A 27,175-nucleotide genomic window follows, 5' to 3' on the forward strand; every position below is an offset into this window, starting at 1 on the left:
GATTGTAAGTGTGTAGCCGGCTGTCTTGTAGAGCAGTCACATCAGTGACTGCTGATGGGATTACATCCGACAGGCGAGTATTATGGTGGTTGTCATGGAAGTATTATGGTGGTTTTCATGTATGTATTAAGAAAATATTAAGAATTTCCCCCAACCCTCTCTTCACCCCTTCTCCCCTATAGTATTTGTCAGAGGAGAGGAGCTGACAATCCACCATCTGTCTGTATGCAAATTATCACCCACAGCAGAAGTAGCTAGGAGAAATGGTAGCACAAAAGGTGCTACAAACCCAATTAGCACTCGCAGGCAAAGTGGCTTGTAAGCAGATGCCAGTACTGAGAGTGGTGGCGAACCCAATTAACAGAGACTTGTGATAAATGTACATCTAGCCAAGGAAGATTAGTTCCCGGGAATTCAACAGAGCTCTGCAGCCGGACAAAATATGGAATAGCTAAAGTTCCATAAGTTCGATAATAATGGGGCCCATATTTTTAGTGACAGGGTCAGTTAAGGAACAATATGCTTATTTTTCCGTTGATGTAAGCCCCTCCTGGGAGCTGTGACGCAATAGTAACAACCTGGCATACCACAGCTATATCGTGTGTGGTCTCTAACAGAAGGTAAATTCACAACGGAAAAAATTGTATAATTTTCGGGCCTCTACGATCAACCAGCGATAAGTTATCACAAAAGCCAGATATTTTAATAAAAATGTGAAGGCAGCACATGGGGTTTGTTTGCAGGTTTCACCCTTCGACATAAAAGAATCCACTGAGGGATGGATCAGTATTCATTGCCAGGGGGTATAGAGAGAGACTATAAGCAACGGATCACGTTCCATAACGTTCACATCAAAGTGGGGTGCCCCCACCCCCCCAGCTATATTGAATCGTCTCTGATCTTATAGTAAGTTTCTTCTTTAATCCGTATTATTTTGTGTAACTGCATATGTATTGTATTGTCTCCTTTTGTAAAATCTCTGTATATTTTTCCTAAACACTGCCTCTCTTTTGGATTAAATATAAAATTTATTAGTTCTGTTTCTTTTTTCCCATTCCCCACGACAGCACCCATGGAGAGAGGGAACCGCTCCGAGGGCAGGAAACCACTACAGGTTTGAAAGGCGGAGCCCTCTACTATGCCTCAGTGGTTTCCTGTCCTCGAAGAGACCCTACAGCTCCTCAGGCGCTGCCGAGGGAGTGAAAATTCACCTCGGCGCTACTGCTCCCTTGTCAGTCCGGGTTTCCTGGCTCCTGTGGGGCATGCGGCGCTGTTCCGGATGCCGGCCGGCGAGTCGCATGCAAGCATCTCCGGGGCGGCGTGACGTCAGTTCCGGGGGAACGGTCTATTGTGGCAGAGTGCTTCCCCGGAATCCCCGCCTGCGTCTTGCGTCACATCCGGTGGCGCGATGCTTTGCTGGGAGCCGGCCAGCGGTGGTCCCGGGGTCACGGCTTGGTTTGGTTGGTGCGTCCCCGGGACGAGAGCGGGGGCGTCATCTGGGGGCACGGCCCGAGGGGCATAGTGCTTCACCAGAGAACACCATGGGGCGTATCACGGGGGGGGGGGGGAGCAAGAAGAGGACATAAGCTCCCCCCCACCTCCATTCAGTGCTGCATCCCAAGAATGGAGGACACAGCTCAACCTGTAGAACCCATGGAAGCTGCCCCTCCGACCTGTGTAGTCCTGCGTCAGGTGAGGTAAGTCAGGGGTGAAACCCTGGGGAAAAAACTTTGTTAAAAGTACACTTTTTCTATACATTTCCTTTAGGGAAGACCTAGGAAGACTCAAGCCAAATTGAAACATAAGGAATGTGCATTATGCAAATATAAACTAGAGTCAGCTTACACCAAACGACTTTGTAAGGATTGTATAGAAAGAACTTTGTCAGCGGCGTTTCCCTCACTAATGGATATCATGCAGGGCATGATTAGAAGTGAAATTAAAAAATCGTTCAAAGGGTTCCAGTCCACAAAACCATCTCCCAGCTGATCCAAAGGGAATGGAAAAAAGCAGACAGGAAGGCTTATATTCCCGAGCTGATGAAGAGAAAATACGCTTTCGGAGCAGAGGACTCAGAGACCTGGGACAAAGCACCCAAGATAGATGTGGCGGTCTGCAAAGTCTTCAGGAACTCATCCCTCCCATTTGATGATGCTGGACTAAAAGACCCTCTTGATTGGAAAGTAGAGAGTTTTCTAAAAAGAGCTTGGGAGACAGGGGCCGCAGAATTTAAATCGAACATAGTGGCAACATGCACTGCAAGATCTTTAAGCTCAATTACAAGACCAGATCCGGAATAAATGCCCCAAAGACGAGATACTAGCCTGTATACCCAATTTAGCCAAAGCGGCAGACTTCCTTGCGGACTACTCAGGAGACGCCGTCCGTCTAACAGCCCGAACCTGTGCCCTGTCAAATTCAGCCAGAAGAGCCCTCTGGTTAAAAAACTGGAAGGGCGACTTCGACTCAAAGTCCAGGCTTTTTGGTATTCCCTTCGAAGGGAATTACCTTATTGGGTCCTCTCTTGCCAAAATTCTGGACAAAACAGGAGACTCTAAAAAAGTTTCCCCAGTTAAGTGCACCAAAATTCAAGAGGCCTTTCCGCACGTTCTGAAATGTGGGGGCGAAGCCAAAAGACTCGAAATGGAATGAACCAGAAAGAAACAGGGGAAAAACCTCACAGGTGGATCGTTTTTTGTCCGGGTTCCCAAAAAGAGCGAGAAGACAATGACGCCAGGTCCCCGGTAGGTGGAAGATTAAAACTCTTCTTCCCCGCCTGGGAAAGAATTTCCCTAAGTCCCTGGGTCCTGCACACAATACTAGAGGGGTTGAAATTAGAATTTCTTTCTTCCCCTCCAGACGCTTATATTGTCACCAAAATCCAACCTTCGGGTTTGGTACAGGATATCCTGGAACAGGAGGTTATGTCTCTAATCCAAAAAGGAGTTCTATCCTGTGGGAAAAGGGTTTTACAGCCCCGTATTCCTAAGATAAAAAACAGATCAGTCTTACAGGACCATCATAAACTTAAGGAACCTCAAAAAGTTTCTGGTTCTCAAACGGTTCAAGATGGAAAACACCGAGTCAGTGATAAAACTCCTATTCCCAAAGTGCTTCATGGCCACTATAGATCTGAAAGATGCCTATTATCATGTTTCCATCTTTCAAGTTCATCAAAGATTCCTAAGAGTGGCGGTCTACATTAAAGGCCATCTGACACCTCTACAGTTCCAAGTGCTCCCCTTTTGGACTTTCCATGGCCCCAAGGGTCTTTACAAAAATAGTGGGGGAAATGTCAGCACACATAAGGGAAACTGACGTTTTATTCATCCCGTATCTGGACGACTTTCTTGTGGTAGGAAGATCAGAGTCCGAATGCAACCTGGCAGTCACAAAGGTTTTAAGTATCTTAGCCTCTTTAGGGTGGCTGATAAACTCAAAAAAAATTAAAGGCTCGAGCCAAAACAAAAACAAACCTTCTTAGGCACCTGGTTGGATTCAAGAAAACAAATGTCCTTCCTTCCAGAAGAAAGAAGGGAAAGACTAGAAAGACTAGCTTTAGAACTAATAAACAAACCAGAGACTACACTAAGAAGGGCCATGTCCACCTTGGGGTCCCTCCTGCATGCATCTCGACAGTAATTTGGGCAAGGTGTCATTTCAGACCTCTCCAATGGGATATCCTGAGAGTAGAACAGAAAGCAGGAGGGAACCTGAACACGCCAAAAATGATATCCAAGGACACTCAACTATCAATGATGTGGTGGACAAACGAGTCAAATCTATCGCAAAGAGTCCCATGGGAAATAAAAAATCCCTTTATACTCACTACGGACGCAAGTTCCTGGGGTGTGGGGTGCCCTTGTAGAGGGAAGCATCCTGCAAGGGAGATGGCCTCGAGACTTGATAGATGCATATTCCAACAGGAAAGAGTTAGCAGCCATAGGATTAGCCTAACGACAAATCTTGCCAGTTGTAAAAGATCGTCATCTAAGAATCCTCTTAGACAACAAAACTGCAGTGACCTATATAAACAAACAGGGGGGAACAAAATAAGAAGGTCTTATGGCAGAAACTCAAAAAATTATGTTGTTAGCGGAAGGAATTCTAAGTTCCATCTCGGCAGGCTATTTAAAGGGGTCAGAAAATATAAAAGCAGACTTCCTGAGTCGTCACAGGGTAGATCAGGACGAATGGTCCGTGAACTCAGGAATCTTCCAGAAAACAGTAGGTCTCTGGGGGGGTTCCAAAAATAGATTTTTTTGCGCACAAGCTGAACAAAAAAGTCCGCAAATTCTTCTTAGATCCAAAAGATCTCCCCTGGGGGGTAGACTCCCTTGTCCTCAAATGGCCAGTAGGCCTGCTCTATGCCTTTCCCCCTGTACATCTAATTCCAGCAGTTCTCAGGGATGTACGTATGGAGAGGGCCGAGATAATTCTAGTGGCACCCTTTTGGCCCAGGAGAACATGGTTTTCCTGGGTTCGTCGCCTATCGGTGGCAACTCCATGGGTACTCCCAGAGATTCCAGACCTCCTTTCCCAGGGTCCCATTCACCACCCAGACGTAAAGAAGCTTGGTGCTTGAGCGGCAACTTCTGAAAGCTAAAGGGTGCTCGGGGAGAGTGATTTCCACACTTGTTAAAGCAAGGAAGAAAATGTCAACTATATATTATAGAATATGGAGTAAATTTCTAATTTTTTCAGGAATAAATCCTTTAAAAAAACAAGGGGTACCATACGTGGGGATTTTAGAATTCCTGCAAAAAGGTTGGGAGATGGGGCTAAAAAGAGCACCCTTAAGGTTCACTCTGCAGCTTTAGGGGCCCTTTTTGGAGGAGACCTCTCGTCCCACCCCTTGATAGTAAAATTCTTTAGAGCACTTAGCCGCTCGGAATCTGTTCCAAAACCGAGAGCAGCCCCCTGGGACTTAGACCTAGTACTCAAAGCTCTTTCCAAGACTCCCTTTGAGCCCATATCAGATTGTTCTCTTAAAAATTTGACACTTGTAATAGCCACCAGGAGTGCCGTTTTATCAGCTAGGCGGGTAGGAGAGATTCAGGCCCTATCAGTAAATCAGCCCTTCACTCAAATCCTATCAGATAGGGTTATTCTTTCCCCGGACCCTGCCTTCCTTCCAAAGGTAGTGTCCTCTTTTCATAGATCACAGGATATAGTTTTACCGTCATTCTGCGAGAACCCTAAAAATGAGGGGGAAAGGGAGTTCCACACCCTAGATGTCAGGGAGTCCATCACCTAATGTGATTGTATGCTGAAGGGGAGTGTGGTAATAGGATTTAATTATTATTATTATTATTATCATTATTATTTATTATAGCACCATTTATTCCATGGCACTTTACATGTGAAAGGGGTATACAGAGCAAAAACAATTACAATAATTTTGAACAATAAAAGTCAGTGACTGGTGCAAGAGGAAAGAGGACCCTGAGCGAGGGCTCACAACCTATAAGGGATGGGTGAGGATACAGTAGGTGAGGGTAGAACTGGTCGTGCAGCAGTATGGTGGAGTGGTGGTTACTGCAGGTTGTACGCTTGTTGGTCTTCAGGTTCCTTTTGAAGGTTTCCACGGTAGGTGAGAGTCTGATATGTTGAGGTAGAGAGTTCCAGAGTAGGGAGGATGCACGGGAGAAATCTTGTATGCGATTGTGGGAAGAAGAGATAAGAGGGAAGTAGAGAAGGAGATCTTGTGAGAATCGGAGGTTGTGTGCAGGTAAGTACCAGGAGACTAGGTCACAGATGTATGGAGGAGACAAGTTGTGGATGGCTTTTTATGCCATGGTTAGGGTTTTGAACCAGAGTCTCTGGGTAATGGAGAGCCAGTGAAGGGATTGACAGAAAGGAGAGGCCGGGGGGAATAGCGGGGGGACAGGTGGGTTAGTCGGGCAGCAGAGTTTAGGATAGATTGGATGTGTGCGAGAGTGTTAGAGGGGAGGCCACAGAGCAGAAGGTTGCAGTAGTCGAGGCGGTAGATGATGAAGGTGTGCACTAGTGTTTTTGCAGATTTATGGCTGAGGAATGTGCGGATCCAGGAGATTGTTTTGAGTTGGAGTTGGCAGGAAGTGGAAAGGGCTTGGATATGTGGTTTGAAGGAGAGGTCAGAGTCCAGGGTTACCCCAAGGCAGCGAGCTTGCGGGACTGGGGAGAGTGAGCAGCCATTGACTATGATGGATTCGTCAGATGAGGGGGTTGAGTGAGATGGTGGAAAGATGATGAATTCAGTTTTATCCATGTTAAGTTTTAAAAATCTGTCAGAGAAGAAGGATGAAATAGCGGACAGACATTGTGGGATTCTGATGAGTAAGCAGGTGATATCAGATCCAGAGAGATAGATCTGTGTGTCATCAGCATAGAGATGATACTGAAACCCATGGGACTCTATGAGCTGTCCCAGGCCGAAGGTGTAGATGGAGAAGAGCAGAGGTCCTAGAACTGAACCTCGGCGGACACGGACAGATAGGGGGTCAGATGAGGAGGTGGTGTGTAAGTGGAAGACACAATGTCCGGTCTGTTAGGTATGAAGAGCTCCAAGATAGGGCCAAGTCTGTGATGCCAAGACATAAGAGAGTCTGTGGTAAAAGGGAATGGTCCACTGTGTCAAAGGCCGATGACCGGTCCAGGAGGAGGAGGACAGAGTAGTGTCGCTTGGATTTGGCAGTTAGTAGGTCGTTGGGGACTTTAGTCAGAGGAGTTTCAGTAGAATGGTGCGGTCGGAAGCCAAATTGTAAGCGGTCAAAGAGGGAGCAGGAGGAGAGGTGGGAGGACAGTTCAGAATGGACGTGTTGTTCCAGTAGTTTTGAGGCATCGGGGAGAAGTGGTATGGGTCAATAGCTAGTCAGAGGATAGGTCAAGGGAGGGCTTTTTGAGGATGGGTGTGATGGAGACATGTTTGAAACATGAGGGGAAGATACCAGTTGTGACAGGTTGAAAAGGTGGGCTAGATTTGGGATGAAGACTGTGGTGAGGTTTGGGATGAGGTGGGACGTATTGGGTCAAGTTCGCAGGTGGCGAGGAGTAAAAAGGAAACTTGATCATCCGTAATGGTGAAGAAGCTGGTTTTGGAGGAGAAGGGTTGAGTAGATAGGAGGAGGGGCTGTGGGGTCTTTAGGCAAAAGCTTTGTCTGATGGTGTCAATCTTCTGCTTGAAGAATGAGGCAAAGTCTTCGGCTGATATGAGAGGAGAGGGAGGAGAGAATTAAAAGTGTTGAATAGCTGCTTAGGGTTGTGAGACAGGGAGAGGATATGAGAGATGAGAAGTAGGTTTGTTTTGCTGCAGTAAGTGTGGAATTGAAAGAATTGAGGGACTATTTTAATGCAATGAAATGCTCATTGGAGTGGGACCTTTTCCATCTCTGCTCGGCAACCCTTGAGGCCCTTCGTAGTTCTTTAGTCAGGTTGGTGTGCCAGGGTTGCCTATTGAGTATGCGAGCTGTGGTATGTGTGGGGGGTCTGTCACGGGTGTGTCAGAGGTGACAGTCGCCCTGCAGTGGTTTGCAGGAGATCTCCACGTTTGGCAATGCAGACAGCTGCCTAGATAGGAGGCTGTGTTTAGGACCCAGCGACTACCTCCCTTTAGTCTGGGTGTATTTTTACCTGGTGTGCCTAGGTGGGCGTCGCCGGTTATACTCATTTCTACTTGGAACTTGGCTGAAGTAGCATCACGTCCTTTCTGGAGTCTTTAGGCCGTTTGCCCTTTTGGAGTTTCTTCTAAGCTAAGTTGTTATTCCCTTGTGTTGTCTTCCCTTTTTTGTCTTTAGAGTGCTAGCGGAGGTTGACTAGTGCGCATCTCCTTCCACCCCCAGCTATAGCCTTACACCATGGATAGTAGGGTGAGGCACGTGATCGGCGACAGCAGTGGAGGCTGTATAGGGTGGTAGGGGGAGACAGGGTGATGCTAGTCCAGATTAGGAGGTCAGCTCTTCCCCCTTTCCCTAGTGTCTGGGTTCCCTTTCCCTTTCCCCTCTGTGTTGCACTCACACCTGGCGTGACTCTCTGTGTTGCACTCACATTTAGAGTGACAGGGTCGACTGAGTTCAGAGCTGCAGCTGTTGTAGTAGTAATATATAAAGTGGCAGCAGCATCTGCATCGTGTAATGAACTTATGCCTGTAAGAGGGAGGAGGGATTCTGAGAGTGAATGTAGGTCAAGGTGTTTGAGATTTCTGCGAAGGTCTGCAAGTTTGTGGAGTAAGGATTGTTCACCTGGAGAGGAGAGGGAAGAGAATGTAAGTAGGTTGTGGTCAGACAGGGGGAGAGGTGAGTTAGAGAAGTTAGGGAACAGAGGTGGGTGAAGATGAGGCCTAGTGTGTGTCCATCTTTGTGAGTGGGGGCAGAAGGCCATTGAGCAAGGCCGAAGGAGGAAGTGAGGGATAGAAGCTTAGAGGCAGATGAGTTGGAAGTGTCAACGGGGATGTTGAAGTCACCCATGATGATAGTGGGGATGTCAGCGGAAAGGAAATGAAGCAGCCAGGTGGTGAAGTGGTCAAAGAAAGTGGTGGCCGGTTGGAGGGGGAGTAGATGCACACAGAATGCACCTGAAAGGAGGGGAGAGTAACGGAGGGTGGCAGTGGGATTTGGGTAATGGAGCGGTAATCTGACAGGAGAAAACCTACTCTTCCACCATGCTTGGTGTTGGAGCGGGGTGTGTAAGAAAGATGGAATCCACCGTACGAAAGTGCAGCTGGAGAGGCCGTGTCAGAGGGGTTGAGCCACGTTTCAGTGATGCCGAGTAAGGAAAGTTTGTTAGTAATGAAAAGATCATGGATGTAGGAACACTTGTTGCAGATGGAGCGAGCTTTGATGTTTATAATTATCTGTACTATACAAATATTTCCTGTGTGATCTCTGGGTGATACGCACATCCTTTTTTCATGTGCATGTCACGATCTCTGTCGCCATTTCCAATTACCTGTATTGTGTAGATTTTATACATGCCTTAACAAAGACTTTATCTTTTATATGATACTCTGTCATTTGGGATTTTTTTGATCATTTTTTTTTTCAGTCCGTGGTTCTGATGTTTTCTAGCGATTTTGTCCCCTTACTCTGTAGTCCACAAGTGCACCTAATCAGATGATTTTTACTGTACAATAATTATTATGAAGCACCTATACTGGTTGAGTAGCTTAATTATTTCTCCCTTTTTCGGCAATTGCCCAATTAGCAGCTTAGAGAGGCCTGTCTGTTTTTTTTCACTCGGTGCCGCATGCAACTGTACCTCTGACAGAGAGGGTCTTGAAGAGTAGGATGCTGGTGTAAAAATGTATCAATGTGGAGGGGATAACCCTTCTCCATTAGTGGGTGCATCAATTCCCACACAATTATCCCACTTGTTAATTTGGACGTCCTTTCCTTCTTAGACCCTAAATCTGTGGGTGTACCCTGTGGTACTCTCGCACATCTTTTATAGTTTAACTCCGTACCTAGCCCTCTTACTGGGCAAGTACACCGCGTGCAGAATTATTAGGCAAATGCTTATTTTGATCACTTCGATACTTTTTATACATGTTGTCCTACTCCAAGCTGCATAGTCTTGAGAGCCAACTACCAATTAAGTAAATCTGGTGATGTGCATCTCTGTAATGAGGAGGGGTGTTGTCTAATGACATCAACACCCTATATAAGGTGTGATTAATTATTAGGCAACTTCCTTTCCTTTGGCAAAATGGGTCAGAAGAGAGATTTTACGGGCTCTAAAAAGTCCAAAATTGTGAGCTGTCTTGCAGAGGGATGCAGCAGTCTTGAAATTTCCAAACTTTTGAAGCGTTATCAGCGAACAATCAAGCGTTTCATGGCAAATAGACAACAGGGTCGCAAGAAGCGTGTTGGCCAAAACAGGCGCAAAATAATTGCCCATGAATTGAGGAAAATCAAGCGTGAAGCTGACAAGATGCCATCCACCACCAGCTTCGCCATATTTCAGAGCTGCAACGTTACTGGAGTATCAAAAAGCACAAAGTGTGCGATACTCAGGGACATGGCCAAGGTAAGGAAGGCTGAAAAACAACCACCTTTGAACAAGAAACATAAGATAAAACATCAAGAATGGGCCAAGAAATATCTTAAGACTGATTTTTCAAAGGTTTTATGGACTGATGAAATGAGAGTGACTCTTGATGGGCCAGATGTATGGGCCAGAGGCTGGATCTCTAAAGGGCAGAGAGCTTTACTCCGACTCAGACGCCACCAAGGTGGAGGTGGGGTACTGGTATCATCAAAGATGAACTTGTGGGACCTTTTCGGGTTGAGGATGGAGTGAAGCTCAACTCCCAGACCTACTGACAGTTTCTGGAAGACAACTTCTTCAAGCAGTGGTACAGGAAGAAGTCGGTATCGTTCAAGAAAAAGATGATTTTCATGCAGGACAATGCTCCATCACATGCATTCAACTACTCCACAGCGTGGCTGGCCAGTAAAGGTCTAAAAGAAGAAAAAATAATGACATGGCCCCCTTGTTCACCTGATCTGAATCCCATAGAGAACCTGTGGTCCATCATAAAATTTGAGATCTACAAGGAGGGAAAACAGTACACCTCTCGGAACAGTGTCTGGGAGGCTGTGGTGGCTGCTGCACACAATGTTGATCGAAAACAGATCAAGCAACTGACAGAATCTATGGATGGAAGGCTGTTGAGTGTCATCATAAAGAAAGGTGGCTATATTGATCACTAATTGTTTTGGTTTTTGTTTTTGCATGTCAGAAATGTTTATTTCTAAATTTTGTGCACTGATATTGGTTTACCTGGTGAAAATAAACAAGTGAGATGGGATTATATTTGGTTTTTATTAAGTTGCCTAATAATTCTGCACAGTAATAGTTACCTGCACAAACAGATATCCTCCTAAAATAGCCAAATCTAAAAAAATCCCACTCCAACTTCCAAAACTATTAAGCTTGGATATTTATGAGTCTTTTGGGTTGATTGAGAACATAGTTGTTGATCAATAATAAAAATAATCCTCTAAAATACAACTTGCCTAATAATTCTGCACACAGTGTATTGTCGGAAATTTAACCGCCCTTTGAAATGAACCAGAGATTCATCTATAGAGATGTCCCTTTGGGGGTTGTACGCCTCAGCAAATTTTCTGCTGAAGTGGTCAACTACTGGCCGAATTGTGTATAGACGATCAAAGTTAGGATCGTCTCAGGAGGACATAGCGCATTATCACTATAAGGCCATGGCCCCACTATCCGTATTCGGTCAGTATTTTTTCTCAGGAGTGGGAGCCAAAACCAGGAGTGGGAGATAAATGCAGAATTGGTGACTTGTTCCTATTATACCTTTTCTTGGATTGTTCCTCACCTGGTTTTGGCTCCAACTCCTGAGAAATAATACTGACCGAATACTGACCAAATACTGATAGTGGGGCTGGGGCCTAATGCAAACATTTTTTTCATAGCCAAACAGAATACCGGTGTGCTGTAGAGAATATCAGTACTCCAGTATTGCCGAATCTCTGGTTTTCTAACTATGCCCATATGCAGAACCATGCTTCAAAATGTCCTAATCTCTGCTGCATTTACAGGGGTCCACCTGGCATATGCTGACGTGGGATTTTTGGTAAAAAATTGATGGGCATACAAATTTGTCTGGGCCACCATAAGATTTACTATTTCCTCTCTGAAAAAGAATTTGAAAAAGTCAATTTCAGTGAGGCGTGTAACAGCAAATTTGATTCCTCAGCTTCCGGTGAAATCCAGAATAACAGGCTGATAATTTTCAGGGGTGCAGGCCATATGGGATCAATTGCGGTAGGGATTGCCTAGGTCCTAAGGCGCCTTGTTGGGGGTCCTTCCTCACTGGATGAGGAGGAATAGAGGAATGTGGAATCCATTACCGATTCCAGTGTTGGTAAATGATTCGAGAATTAGCGTTATGGACGATGAGTCTATGAGAAACGTATTCAGCTGCCGACTCCGAGGAAGAAACTGCTTGTTGTCTGTGGCCTAAAATATATAGGTTTTATTAGTTTGATGTATAGAAGAAAACTAAATACTTTAAAATAATAAATCTCATGTTTCCCTTATTATCTGCAGTAATTGTATTATTATACAGGATTTTTATGCTGTTTCATCAGCTCATCATCTTCTCTCTACAGTGTCGGATCCTCTCAGTGAAAATCTTCTATATGAGAGAATTTTCCTGATTTACCTATCAAAGATGGATCTGGGCAGAGACAAGATGGCGGAGAGGATATTACGCCTCACCCTAGAGATCCTCTTCCGGCTTACTGGAGAGGTGAGAGATTCTGATGACGTCACATTACATCATTCTTAACTATGGGAATAACAGATGGACAGAACTGGAGAGGTGAGGACTCTGGAAATGTCTGTAGTGAGATTTATTAATGTGTCTCTCCATAACCAGGATTACACAGTAGTGAAGAAGACCTCTAGGGAGCGCTGTCAGGACCCTGTGTCTGAGAGCTGGGAAAGACCCCTGAGCCCAATCACTGAGCTTTCACCTCACCCCCTGATACATGAGGACATCAATGACCAGAAGATCCTAGAACTCACCTACAAGATGATTGAGCTTCTGACTGGAGAGGTGACATTGCTGGGAATGCTGGGACATTATACAGTAACGCTATGCAGGGATCGAGGAGATGACGGTATAATTGTATGTGTCAGGTTCCTATAAGGTGTCAGGATGTCGCTGTCTATTTCTCCATGGAGGAGTGGGAGTATTTAGAAGGACACAAATATCTGTACATGGACTTCATGATGGAGGTTCCCCAGCCCCTCACATCACCAGGTAATAGACAGGACTAAATACACACGGCCTATAATTATCTGTATGTAAAGAATGAATTCAGTCCCTGTATGTGTTTCCTCCAGATCTATCCAGTAAGAGGACAACACCAGAGAGATGTCCCCGTCCTCTTCTTCCACAGGACTGTAAACAAGAAGATCCCAATGTTCCTCAGGATCATCAGGTAGATGGAGAGAAGGTGTCATGAGATCTCCGCTATGATGTGTAGACGGCTGTGAAGGTCTTGTGCTCAGTCTTGTTTTATCCACCAGTATTATTTGTTTTATACTTGTGTAATGAGAACAGTGGAGATGGCAGGATTAGAGCTGATCATAGATGGGACTTCTCCATCTGTCTGTGACTTTTACAATATTTGTTTCAGGGTGAAGATCTGACCCATACTAATACTACAGAGACATATGTGAGGGGTGATGAGCGGTGTAAGGAGGAGATTCCGACATATGACTACCCAGGTGAGTAGTGACCACTAAATGCAGAGAAGTCACAGATTTTACTCAGTCACCGGCTGTGGCTGCTTTATCGACGGTGTAGTCCGTCGAAACATGAATTGTGTCTCCCTCGCCTGTACTCCTTGGTTGTCCAACGAACTGTGCTCTCTGCCGCCAGCGTTTTCAGATGGGAATTTTTTTAATAGTTCTGCAACAAGGGCATCCTGGTACTGCCCCATTTTTGTAGACATGTCCGCCTCATGAATAAGAGCTAGAAAGTCCTCCTTGTAGCGTGGATATAGAAGTGTCACCAACCAGTAATGACTGTTACCAAAAATTTTGAGAACGCGAGGGTCACGAGAAAGGCAGCATAACATAAACTCAGCCATGTGTGCCATACTGCAAAGAGGCAAGACTTCCATGTCCTCACCAAGAGGACGACTGACCATGCTCTCCTCCTCTTCCTCCTCCTCCTGCTCCTGCTCCTCCCTGTCCTCAGGCCATCGACGCTGAACAGACAGTATGACAGTATATAAAGTGGCAGCTGCATCTGCATCGTGTAATGAACTTATGTCTGTAAGAGGGAGGAGGGATTCAGAGAGTGAATGTAGGTCAAGGTGTTTGAGATTTCTGCGATGGTCTGCAAGTTTGTGGAGTAAGGATTGGCACCTGGAGAGGAGAGGGAGGAGAATGTAAGTAGATTGTGGTCAGACAGAGAGAGAGGTGTGAGTTAGAGAAGTTAGATAGGAAACAGAGGCGGGTGAAGATGAGGTCCAGTGTGTGGCCATCTATGTGGGTGGGGGCTGAAGACCATTGAGCAAGGCCGAAGGAGGAAGTGAGGGATAGAAGCTTAGAGGCAGATGAGTGGGAAGTGTCAATGGGGATGATGAAATCACCAATGATGGGGATGTCAGCGGAAAGGAAATGAAGTAGCCAGGTGGTGAAGTGGCTGAAAAAATGGTGGCTGGTCCTGGGGGGCGGTAAATGACGGTGAGGTGGAGGGGGAGTAGATGCGAACAGAATGCACCTCAAAAGAGGGGAGAGCAACGGAAGGTGGCAGTGGGATTTGGGTGAAAGAGCGGTTATCTGACAGGAGAAAACCTACTACTCCACCATGCTTGGTGTTGGAGCGGGGTGTGTGAGAAAGATGGAATCCACCGTACGAAAGTGCAGCTAGAGAGGACGGGTCAGAGGGGTTGAGCCACTTTTCAGTGATGCCAAGGAAGGAAAGTTTGTTAGTAATGAAAAGATCATGGATTTTGGAACGTTTGTTGCAGACGGAGAGAGCATTCCATAGAGCTCCTGTTAGTGGGACTGGGGAAGCGGGGGCTGGTCAGATCCTCTTCCGGCTTACTGGAGAGGTGAGAGATTCTGATGACTTCACATTACATCATTCTTATCTATGGGAATAACAGATGGACAGAACTGGAGAGGTGAGGACTCTGGAAATGTCTGGAGGGAGATTTATTAATGTGTCTCTCCATAACCAGGATTACACAGTAGTGAAGAAGACCTCTAGTGAGCGATGTCAGGACCCTGTGTCTGAGGGATGGGGAAGACCCAAGCGCCCAATCACGGGACCTCCATCTCACCCCCTGATACATAAGAACATCAATGACCAGATCCTAGAACTCACCTACAAGATGATTGAGCTGCTGACTGGAGAGGTGACACTGCTGGGAATGCTGGGACATTATATATACAGTAACGCTATGAAGGGATCGGGGGATGACGGTATCATTGTATGTGTCAGGTTCCTATAAGGTGTCAGGATGTCGCCATCTATTTCTCCATGGAGGAGTGGGAGTATTTAGAAGGATGCAAAGATCTGTACAAGGACGTCATGATGGAGGTTCCCCAGCCCCTCACATCACCAGGTAATAGACAGGAGGACTAAATACACACGGCCTATAACTATCGTATGGAAAGAATGAATTCAGTCCCTGTATGTTTCCTCCAGATCTATCCAGTAAGAGGACAACACCAGAGAGATGTCCCCGTCCTCTTCTTCCACAGGACTGTAAGCAAGAAGATCCCAATGTTCCTCAGGATCATCAGGTAGATGGAGAGAAGGTGTCATGAGATCTCCCCTATGATGTGTAGACGGCTGTGAAGGTCTTGTGCTCAGTCTTGTTTTATCCACCAGTATTACCGTATATTCCGGCGTATAAGACGACTTTTGAAGACTGAAAAATCTTCTGTCTAGTCTGGGGTCGTCTTATACGCCGGTAATGCTTTTGAACTTTCAGAAATTGACATGCGGGGATACTCTGGGGGTGTTAATAAGCTGCCGTGGCCGTATCCCTGCCATGTGGGAGTTAATATAAGGTGGAGGGAGTTAAAATACGGCGGCGGTAGGTCCAGACAGTCAGCGCTTCTGTGCTGAAACGGACACATCGCTGCGTATTCCCAGCTCCGGACACAGCGCAGGGCTTCTGTGCCGACAGCTTTCACTTGTCACAGAAGCGCTGCGCTGTGTCCGGAGCAGGGAAGTTCCCATCGCTTCTGTGACAATATATGAAAAGCCGGCAATTCAGCAGCGGCATAAGCCGGCACCCGACAATTTAGAATAGAAAGAATAGAGCTTCACACATAGATTAGATAGATAGAAACATGTCAGTCACATATATATGAAGTACAGTGACAATGTTGCTTACTGTACTTGTCATTTAGCGTAAAGGATTTATCAAAAAAAATAATAGTGTTTTCATGCACCGTCTCTTTAAAAAAGCCGGCCGGCAATTCAGCAGCGGTACCCGACAATTTATAACAGACAGAATAGAGCATCACACATAGATTAGATAGATAGAAACATGTCAGTCACATATATATGAAGTACAGTGATAGTGTTGGTTACTGTACTTGTCATCTAGTGTTAAAATAAAGGATTTATTTAAAAAAAAATTGGCGTGGGGTTCCCCTTAATTTTAGGCTCTAGCGGAGGTTAAGCAGACAGCTGGAGCAGATGTTTGAAGCCTGGGAAGGGGGTAATACCCACGGAGCTTCCCAGGCTACTAATATCAGCCCCCAGCTGAATACCTAGCCTTTACTAGCTATTAAAATGGGGGACCCCCCAAAAAAAATGACGTGGGGTCCCCCCTAATTTAATAGCTAGCAAAGGCTAGGCAGACAGCTGGTGGCTGATATTAATAGCCCAGGAAGGGAGCCATGAATATTGGCCCCCTCCCAGGCTAGAAACACCAGCCGTCAGCCGCCCCAGAAATGGCGCATCCATAGGATGCGCCAATTCTGGCACTTAGCCTCGCTCTTCCACGCTGCCCTGGTGCGGTGGCAGGGGGTAATAGGGTTGGGGTTGATGTCAGCTTATAATGCCAGCTGACATCAAGCCCAGGTTAGTAATGGAGAGGCGTCTATAAGACACCCCCATTACTAACCCCATAGTCAAAGTTAAAAAAAACACAAACACCCAGAATAAAGTCCTTTAATTGAAATAAAGACACAATCCTTTATTGTTCTAAATTAAACCATACTTACCATCACGCCCATTCCAGCTGAAGCCAACGATCTCCTGCAATAAAAGAAAAATAATAAAGCAACCTCATCCTTACCTTTCCATGGTTCCCAGGACAGCTCCAGCTCTGCTACATCGAGATGACAGGCTGGACCGCAGCAGAACGCTGCCATCCAGCCTGTCATCCCGCAGACACTGAGAAGCGCAGGCATGCTTGCGCTCCTCAGTGTCTCGCTGTGACGGCATCCAGATGAGCCGACAATGAACTCAGCTCACCTCCTGGACGTCCGTCACTGACAGCGTGGGAAACTTCTACTGCGCATGCGGGGAGCAGGAGAATTTTCCCACGCTGTCAGTGACGTGCATGAGGTGAGCCGAGTTCATTGGACATGACCTCGGCTCATCTGGATGCCGTCACAGCCAGACACTGAGGAGTGGAAGTATGCCTGCGCTTCTCAGTGTCTGCGGGATGACAGGATGGATGGCAGCGTTCTGCTGCAGTGCAGCATGTCATGTGAATGTAGCAGAGCTGGACCGGTCCTGGGAACCATGGAAAGGTAAGGATGAGGTTGCTTTATTATTTTACTTTTATTGCAGGAGATCGTTGGCTTCAGCTGGAATGGGCGTGACGGTAAGTATGGTTTAATTTAGAACAATAAAGAATTGTGTCTTTATTTCAATTAAAGGACTTTATTCTGGGTGTTGTGTTTTTTTTAATTACTTTACTAGAAATTCATGGTGGTCATGTCTAATATTGGCGTGACCCCATGAATTTCGGGCTTAGGGCCAGCTGATAATGCCAAGCTGGCCCTAACCCCTTTATTACCCAGTGAGCCACCGCACCAGGGCCCTGGATGAGTTGGGTACAGCGCCAGAAGATGGCGCTTCTATGAACGCGCCATTTTCCGGGGTGGCTGCGGACTGCAATTTGCAGCGGGGGGGGCCCAGAAAGCTTGGGTCTCCCTGCGCTGCAGATTCCAGTCCCCAGCTGCCTAGTTGTACCTGGCTGGACACAAAAATAGGGCGAAGCCCCACGTCTTTTTTTTTAAATTATTTCATGAAATAATTAAAAAAAAAAGGGCTTCCCTATATTGTTGTGTCCGGCCAGGTACAAATAGGCAGCTGGTGGTTGGGGGCAGCCCGTTCCTGCCTGCTGTACCTGGCTGGACACAAAAATATGGCGAAGCCCACGTCAACATTTTTGGGAAAAATTAATTACAAAATTAATAATAATTTAGGGACTGCATCTTTATTAACCCCTCAATTGTCATTTAGTGTTAAAATAAAGGATTTTTTAAAAAGAAAATTGGCGTGGGATCCACCATCATTATAGTCTCTAGCGGAGGTTAAGCAGACGGCTGGGGCAGATGTTTGAAGCCTGGGAAGGGGGTAATACCCACGGAGCTTCCCAGGCTACTAATATCAGCCCCCAGCTGAATACCTAGCCTTTACTAGCTATTAGAATGGGGGACCCCCCCAAAAAATGACGTGGGGTCCCCCCTATTTTAATATGTTTATGAGTGACAGTTTTCCTGCTATATACCTGCATGTCATAAGAATTTAAATTAAAAAAGGACCATGTTAAATTCAAATCTGTTTTTTTTTTAATTTTTACCGGTGTTTGGTATGCGTTGGAAAAGGGGTAGTCTTATACGGTGAATATATCCTAAACTCGATATTTTAACAGGAAAGTAGGGGGGTCGTCTTATACGCCGGAATATACGGTATTTAAATGCCGCTATCATAAATTGACAGTAACAATCGGTGCTATTTTCAGCAGCTGCTGTTTAGAGGCCGGTGCCATCTGTATAACACAGCCAGCACCCACCCTGTAACGAGTGGGCCACGTACACAATCACCCCACGTACGTCGTACAAGTGCATCAGAAATCTGGAAAGGGAAAAAGAAGTGGTACTATTTTAGGGTACAGACAACATTTTGATCACTTTTTAATTCCATTTATTTGTAGGAAAGATGAATAAAAAAAGCTGCATTTTGTGACAAAAAAAATGTTATTTATTTTATTTTTAGCACTTTACCTAATTTAGAAGGTTTTGAAGCTTTCAAGCTTTGCTCAATAAAATCACTTTGTAAAAATAAAAATATTTTTTTCTGTCTACATTTTCTGAGAGCTACCATTATTTTACTTTTAAATGAGTTATCCAATATTTTTTCTTTGGCGTTGATCTTTTAAAAATAACAAACAAATGTGCGTCCCCCTGCTATACTCACTCTAGATAGAAACGATGACTAAGCCGCCCAGATGTGACCGATGCTGAAGCCTGAGATTGGCCGGACAGGCGTCTGAACCAGTGTGTCATTAGATCTTTCCTGACCTGTGCAGTGAATCAGAGATCAAGTAACATCCGGATGGCGAAATCATCACTTCCGGATCTGATGCAGACCACCAGAGCGTTCTCCGCTTCATCCATGGGGGGTGATGACTGGTATGAACTTTTCCATTTGGTTATTTATATAACTGTACAGAGTTTATAATGCAGTATAGGTAATATATTCTGGTGGATTTTTTTTAGGGTGAGGCCAAAATGATCAATAATAGCAATTGTGGTGTTATTATTATTATGCCATTTTTCAGTCAGGATAAATAATGTGATGGCTTTATAGTTTGGGTAGTTACAGATGCTGCAATATAAATTACCGTAGGTTTATATTTTTTTGCTTGTGATTTTTTTGTCAAAACACGTTTTAATGTAAAAAAAGTTATTTTTGTTGTTTTCACTTTATTTTTTTTCTACTTCTGAATACTCCATTATTGCGCATTTTAGAGATACTGAGAGAAAAGGAGATCCTCCCTATGTCTATCAACTTAGATACCATGCTTGTTTTTCACCACGGCATTTAAGGAGTTAAGCAACTGTTATTCAACATTTAATGTATGGTGTGAAGTTCCGGGGTCTTCAGTGGGCGTAATGCTACTCAGACAACACAGGGGTGAGGGTAAAACAGCGTGGCAATACTTTATTGAACCACAAAATAGGACAATAAACACATAGAACAGTCCCAGCAAATACCCAAGATGGTACAACATTACACAGTCTCACCCTTCCGCTCCGCCTGCCAGGGATAGAACAGCTGCGACTTTGAGACTTCCAGGGTCAACTACCTCAATCAGTTGGCCCCGGCTACTGGCGGACCCCCACATAGAGAAGGTAGCGGCAAGCTTAGGAAGTTAGTAGTCCATCAAGGTACAAGGTCAAGAGACCTGAGGGTCCCACCCTGGCCTCTCTGAGAGTTTCCATGGGGCCAGATGACTGGTGAGTCCCAATCTGGCTTTTACGAATGTCTCCATGAGTTCCAGGCGACCAATGGGTCCCTCCTGGCAACCCCAAACAACATATCCATGGGGCCAGGTGACTTCATCGTCCCAACCTGGTCTCCACAAATGTATCCATGGGCTCTCTGATGGTTAATGGAGCAGATCCGTATCTTTCCAGTCAGGGCTATATACCCTTAGGCTAGAATCATGTAGAATCCAAATCTGGGTCTCTTTAGGTAAAGCCATACTACCAAGCTGATGTTCCAAGTCTATTTCAATCTCTGTCCCATGTCTCTCCTACAGAAGCACATGTCCCTTAAAATAGTCACAGTTCTCCATGCAAGTACACATTCACCGGTTTGGGGGAAAGGGCAGCGCTCAGGTCTCAATGTTTGAGCATTTAATGAATTTGCATAGTTTGTCCTCCTGTCTTGGGAGTCAACAAGCCACAGTGTCCACACAAAGCGTAATCAACATTAATTGTTCCACAGACTAATAAAAGACAACAATCAGGGTTATACAAATACTGGTCTGCCCTTGACCAGTAACAGAAATGCTCATACATAACAAGTCAACAGAAACACAATAGTGTATTTCCCTTGGATTAACAAATCTAATCGTTAGTCTGTGTGGCATCTGTCAGGAATCCAGTATAAATGCTAACATGCCCATCTGTTCTCCATTGCCATTATTACATTACTAATCAAATTGTTGATGCATTTTTTCTGTCCAACAAAAGCATTGTAAACAGGGTATAGGAGGAATATATATATATTCTTATATACGTAGATGACCTATATCATGATATTATATTCTGTACCAGTAGATGCTTTGGTGTCACACGGACATCGGTCCATGTGCGTCGGTGGCATGTGGATGTCGGGCTTGGTGCTTCACTGGAATGCGGAAGGTGATGCATGTGCTTTGATGGCAAATAAATGCCAGGCCGTGTGCTTCAGCGACATCCAGACATCGGGCCTTGTGCTTCAGTGGCACGTGGACACCGGGTCTTGTGCTTCAGTGGCACCTGGACACAGGACCGTATGCTTTGGGGCACTCAGATATGGAGCCCTGTGCTTCGGTGGCACCGGTACACGGGGCTTGTTCTTTGTAGGCACCCGGACACAGGGCCGTGTGCTTCGGTGGCACCTGGATGCATGGCCATGTGCTTCGTGGCACGCGTATGTGGGGCCATGTGCTTCGGTGGCACCCGGATGCCAGGCCGTGTGTTTCGGTGGCACCCGTATGTGGAGCCATGTGCTTCGGTGGCACAGTGGCATCCGCCGGTCCGTGTGCTTCGGTGGCGCTGAGAAGCTGGACTGTGTGCTTCGGTGACACCCGTACTCGGGGCTATGTGCTTTGGTGGCATCCGTATGCGGGACCGTGTGCTTCGGTGGCACCCAGACGCAGGGCCATGTGCTTCGGTGGCACCTGTACTTGGGGACAAATGCTTCAGTGGCATCCGTATGCAGGACCGTGTGCTTCAGTGGCATCAGTAACCGGGGACGTGTGCTTAAGTGGCACCCAAACACGGGGCCGTGTGCTTCGGTGGCACCCGGACGCCGGTCTTTGTGCTTCGGTAGCACCGAGAAGCGGGGCCTTGTGCTTCGGTGGCACCCGGACGCGAATCTGTGTGCTTCGGTGGCACCCAGACATGGGTCTGTATGCTTCGGTGGCACTCGTACGTGGGGCCATGTGCTTCGGTGGCAGCTGTACAGGGAGGTCGTGTGCTTCGGTGGCACCTGGACGCAGGTTTGTGTGCTTCGATGACACCCTTGCAACGGGGCCGTGTGCTTCATGGGCACTCGTACGTAGAGCCGTGTGCTTCGAAGGTACCCGGACGCCGGTCTTTGTGCTTCGGTAGCACCGAGAAGCGGTAGCCATGTGCTTCAGTGGAATCCGTACGCAGGGCTCTCTTATTTGGCACACAGACGTGGGTCTGTGTGCTTCGGTGGCACCCAAACAAGGGGGCGTGTGCTTCAATGGCACTCATGTGGGGCTGTGTGCTTCGGTGACACCCATTCAGGGGGTCGTGTACTTCGGTGGCACCCGGACGAGCGGCTATGTGCTTCGGTGGCACAAGGACGCGGGTCTGTGTGCTTAGGTGGCACCTAGATGTGTGGCCTTGTGCTTCAGGTGCACTCGTACGTGGAGCCGTGTTCTTCGGTGGTACCTGGACGCCAAGCTTTGTGCTACGGTAGCACCGAGAAGCAGGGCGGTGTGATTCGGTGGCACATGGACACTGGTCTGTGTGTTTCGGTTGCACCCAGACACAAGGCCGTTGTAGCATCGGCGTCTCTGCCCCATACTAGGCAGAGACGCCGTCCCTCTCACCTCCCCGCTCCTGGCGCGGCGTCCTCCAGCGCTTCTCTCCCCGCTGCTTCCGGCACGCGCTCCTTCCCTGGCAGTGTGCTTAGTGCGCGCGCGCGCTCCCCCTCTCTTAAAGGGACCGCGCGCGCCGTCCTAAGGAGTCCCCGGGCCAATTGCCGGAGGACCTCCCATATTTAAGGCACCTCCTCCAAAATGGAGGTGCCCGAGCAATGTTGTTGCAAAGCCTTCACTGTGCTTCAGCCCTCAGGTCCCGTTACCAGTTACCAGCTAGTCACCTGCCAGATTCCTGCTTGTTTCCTGCCAGTCACCTGCCAGATTCCTGCTTGTTACCTGCCAGTTACCTGCCTGATTCCTGCTTGATACCTGCCTGATATCCGTTTACCTGCTTGCAAGCCTGCGGTCCGACGGTCTGCTTTCCTACACCTGTCAGTCTGTCTATGGACCAGCCTGCTCACTCACCTGGGAGCGCTCATCTGCTACCTGCCTGCTAGCCTACCTGGAGGCTCCGCCGTCACTTGCCGTGACCACCTGCCAGTCCAGAGACTCTCGCCTGCTCACCTGGGAGCGCTCATCTGCTACCTGTCTGCTAGCCTACCTGGAGGCTCTGCCGTCACTTGCCGTGACCACCTGCCTGTCCAGAGACTCTTGCCTGCTCACCTGGGAGCGCTCACCTGCTACCTGTCTGCTAGCCTACCTGGAGGCTCTGCCGTCACTTGCCGTGACCACCTGCCCGTCCAGAGACTCTCGCCCGCTCACCTGGGAGCGCTCACCAGCCACCTGCCTGCTGTCCTTCTACCCAGAGACTGTCCCTGTCACTTGCCGTGAGTACCCGTCCTTTTACCCAGAGACTGTCCCTGTCACTTGCCGTGACTACCTGCCCCTCTACCCAGAGACTGTCCCTGTCACTTGCCGTGACTACCTGCCCGTCTTCCCTGGGAGCCACCCGCTTCCTTACATGGACTGCCCCCTTGTATAGTTGCACAGAGGTTCCACCTCCCAGACCCGTTACAGTTTGCTCGGGCCATGGAACCCGGTGGCCCCCAGATCTCCGATCTGCACCAGGAAGTCTTACGTCAGAAAACTCAGCAGGAGGTGGTACTGTCCTATCTACGGTCCGTTAACTCTCGTCTAGGCGCATTGTGTGACTTGTCTATGTCTACCTCTGGTCCAGCCATGCCCATTCCTGCGGTACCGCAATCCAGTCCCTTCTTGGTACCCGACTATGGACCTCGGCTTCTGGCACCTCCACGCTTTGCCGGTGAACCTACTTTAGCTCGGGGTTTCATAAACCAGTGCACCCTGCACTTTGAGCTATTGGCATACCAGTTCATCTCCGACCGAGCCAAGGTGGCCTTCATCATGTCCCATCTTACTGGGGAGGCACTGGCATGGCTAAATCCCCTGTGGGAGAGAGGGGATCCCCTGGTGTCCGACCTGCCGTCTTTCCTCGCTGCTTTCCGGAAAGTCTTCGATGAACCTGGACGGAAAACCTCTTCTGCCTCCTCACTGCTACGTCTCCGCCAAGGGAGTCTCACCGTGGGCCAATATGCCATACGGTTCCGCACCCTCGCTTCTGAGCTTGCCTGGGAAAATGAGGCTCTGGTGTCCGTCTTCTGGGAGGGTCTTTCCGGTCGAATTAAGGACGAGTTAGCTGGTCGGGACATTCCTACCACTCTGGATGACCTGGTGTCACTAGCTACCCGGATTGGCATTCGGTTCCAAGAACGTGCCAAAGAGACTACCTGGGAGAAAGACTTTTCTTGCTCTGCTCCTACTTCCCTGAGACCTGCCTCTCAATCAGTCACTCCGCGGGCGCCCTCGCCTGAACCTATGCAGATCGACCAGACCAAGATGGTCAAATCTCGCCAAGAATCTCGCCGAGCCGAGGGAATCTGTTTCTATTGTGGCAGTATGGAGCACTTCATCCGTTCCTGCCCGGAGAAGCCGGGAAACGCCAGTGTCTAGGACCGCTCGGAGAGGTCGTCCTAGACAAAAGTAAGCCCTCTCCGTCTCTGACTTTACCGGTCTCTATTGCTTGGGGAGAAAACCGTCACTTTGAACTTGCCCACCTGGATTCTGGAGCTGCTGGAAACCTCATCTCCCAGTCTCTGGTAGAGAGATACCGTATTCCCACCAAGTCCCTGGCTGAACCATTATCAGTCGCCTCCGTGGATGGAAGACTTCTCTCGGAGACCATCCTGCTCGTCACTGAACCCATAACCCTGCAGGTGGGAATGCTGCACTCTGAGGAAATCTCATTCCATGTGTTGTCCGGACTTTCTCACTCCCTGTTGCTAGGTCTACCTTGGCTCCAGACACACGAACCCGTATTGAACTGGCGATCCGGTGAAGTACTCCGATGGGGTCCAGATTGCCATAGGACCTGCCTGGTTCCGGTCCGCCCAGTTCGCCCTCCGCCTACTCCAGCTAATTTACCAGGTCTCCCGGCTCTTTACTGGCCCTATGCGGACGTCTTCGGTAAGAAGGAAGCAGAGACGTTGCCACCCCATAGGCCATATGACTGCCCGATCGACCTGGTACCTGGCGCCACTCCTCCCCGTGGGCGTATCTACCCGTTGTCTGCAGCCGAGACCCGGGCCATGTCTGAGTACATTGAAGAGAATCTGGCTAGGGGATTTATTCGGAAATCTACCTCCCCGGCTGGAGCCGGATTCTTCTTCGTCAAAAAGAAAGACGGCTCGCTACGCCCCTGTATTGACTATAGAGGACTCAATCAGATCACGGTTAAAAATAAATACCCCCTTCCGCTCATCTCTGAGTTATTTGATCGTCTTAAAGGCGCTAGGATCTTCTCCAAGCTGGATCTACGTGGAGCTTATAACCTGGTCCGTATCCGTCAGGGAGACGAGTGGAAAACAGCATTTAATACCCGGGACGGACACTATGAGTACCGTGTGATGCCCTTCGGTCTCTGCAATGCTCCCGCCGTCTTCCAAGAACTGGTCAACGACATCTTCCGTGACCTTCTTTACTCCTGCGTGGTGGTATACCTGGACGACATCTTGGTCTTCTCTCCGGATCTTCCCACACACCGGAGGGATGTTCGTCAGGTCCTGCTTAGGCTCAGGCAGAACCACCTCTATGCTAAATACGAGAAGTGCCTTTTTGAGCAGACCTCTCTTCCTTTCTTGGGCTATGTTATCTCCCAGACAGGCTTGCGAATGGATCCCGAGAAGCTCTCTGCTGTCCTAAAGTGGCCCCGTCCGGAGGGCTTGAAGGCGATACAGCGATTCCTGGGCTTCGCTAATTACTATCGTCTCTTCATTCCTCACTTCTCGTCACGGACTGCGCCCATATCTGCGCTCACCCGTAAGGGAGCAAATCCCAAGGTATGGTCATCCGAAGCTGAGGAGGCCTTCCTTTCCCTGAAACAAGCCTTCTCCTCTGCCCCTGTGCTGCACCGTCCGGACTGCAACAAACAGTTCTACCTGGAGGTTGATGCCTCCTCCTCTGGAGCCGGAGCGGTGCTCACCCAGAAGTCTTCCTCCGGGAGAATGGTAACCTGCGGCTTTTTCTCTAAAATCTTCTCCTCTGAGCGCAATTACTCCATAGGAGACTGAGAACTGCTTGCCGTTAAATTGGCGCTGGAGGAGTGGCGTTACCTGCTTGAAGGGGCTCTATACCCGGTGATCATCTATACGGATCACAAGAACCTGGCATATCTCCAAAATGCCCAGAGACTTAATCCACGTCAAGCCCGGTGGTCTTTGTTCTTTGCCCGCTTCGATTTCATCCTTCATTTCCGCCCGGCGGACAAAAATGTCAAAGCTGATGCCTTGTCCTGATCCTTCTTGTCCTCCGACCAAGAGGAGGAGCCTATGCACATTATCGACCCCTCCAAGGTGATGAATGTGGCCCCCTTGGATTTGACTCGTCTTCCACCCGGCAAGACGTTCGTGGCACTTCCAGACCGTGAGAGGGTTCTTCGCTGGGGTCATTCTTCTAAACTAGCTGGCCATGCCGGCCAAAAGAAGACCTCCCTACTCATTTCCGGGCATTACTGGTGGTCTACCCTGCGTAAGGATGTGGTAGACTTCGTCTCTGCCTGTTCATCTTGTGGCCGCAACAAAATTCCCAGACACTTACCAGCTGGTCATCTCCTGCCGCTTCCCATACCTGTTGCCCCGTGGCAACACATCGCTATGGACTTCATTACCGATCTTCCTGTCTTTGCCGGGTGTACTGTCATTTGGGTGGTCGCAGACCGCTTCTCTAAAATGGCCCACTTCATTCCCCTGCCTGGTCTTCCGTCTGCACCTGAGCTGGCTAAGGACTTTATTCGCCATATCTTCCGTCTCCATGGCCTACCCCTCCACATCGTGTCGGATCGAGGGGTTCAGTTTACCTCACGCTTCTGGAGAGCCACATGTAAACTGCTGGACGTCACCCTGGACTTCTCCTCCGCTTACCACCCTCAGTCCAATGGTCAAGTGGAGCGGATCAATCAGATCCTTACCAGCTATCTCCGGCACTTTGTTAATGCCCACCATTCTGATTGGGTGGACCTCCTTCCTTGGGCCGAGTTCTCTTATAATAACCACGAGAGCGAATCCTCTTCCAAGTCCCCGTTCTTTATTGTCTATGGCCAGCACCTCCGGATTCCGCTCCCTGTCTCCGTTTCTGTGGACAACCCTGCTGCGGAGTCTCTTGTCAGCGAATTTTCTACTATTTGGGAGAGTACCAGGTCCGCTCTTCTTCTGTCCTCTGAGCGGATGAAGAGATATGCTGATAAGAGACGTCTGGATCCGCCTCAATTCCGTCCGGGAGACAAGGTTTGGCTCTCGTCCAAACATGTGCGGCTCAAAGTACCCTCCTTCAAGCTGGGCCCTCGATTCATCGGTCCCTTCGAAGTC

General features: G+C 48.0%; 1 protein-coding gene across 1 annotated transcript; it reads left to right on the forward strand.

The window, feature by feature from the left end:
- The first annotated feature begins 1,623 nt into the window (after window positions 1-1,623).
- LOC141172894 (uncharacterized) lies at window positions 1,624-15,303 on the forward strand. Its single transcript, XM_073657514.1, has 9 exons — window positions 1,624-1,692; window positions 1,768-1,858; window positions 12,120-12,259; window positions 12,389-12,568; window positions 12,652-12,750; window positions 14,499-14,582; window positions 14,712-14,888; window positions 14,975-15,098; window positions 15,182-15,303. Exons 1-9 carry the CDS (start codon window positions 1,624-1,626, stop codon window positions 15,301-15,303), a joined length of 1,086 nt encoding a protein of 361 aa, XP_073513615.1.
- Window positions 15,304-27,175: the final 11,872 nt, after the last annotated feature.

This window comes from Phyllobates terribilis, unplaced genomic scaffold, assembly GCF_046119375.1.
Source record: "Phyllobates terribilis strain yellow unplaced genomic scaffold, ASM4611937v1 Scaffold_12__6_contigs__length_324123572, whole genome shotgun sequence".
In the NCBI taxonomy this organism is placed as follows: domain Eukaryota; kingdom Metazoa; phylum Chordata; class Amphibia; order Anura; family Dendrobatidae; genus Phyllobates; species Phyllobates terribilis.

Excerpts from the sequence above, each read along its gene's own strand:
- LOC141172894 (XM_073657514.1), top strand. The coding sequence starts at position 1,624 with ATGGAGGACACAGCTCAACCTGTAGAACCCATGGAAGCTGCCCCTCCG. Across the intron at positions 12,260-12,388 it reads TCTTCCGGCTTACTGGAGAG|GATTACACAGTAGTGAAGAA; the intron begins GTGAGAGATTCT and ends CTCCATAACCAG. Across the intron at positions 12,569-12,651 it reads TTGAGCTTCTGACTGGAGAG|GTTCCTATAAGGTGTCAGGA; the intron begins GTGACATTGCTG and ends TGTATGTGTCAG.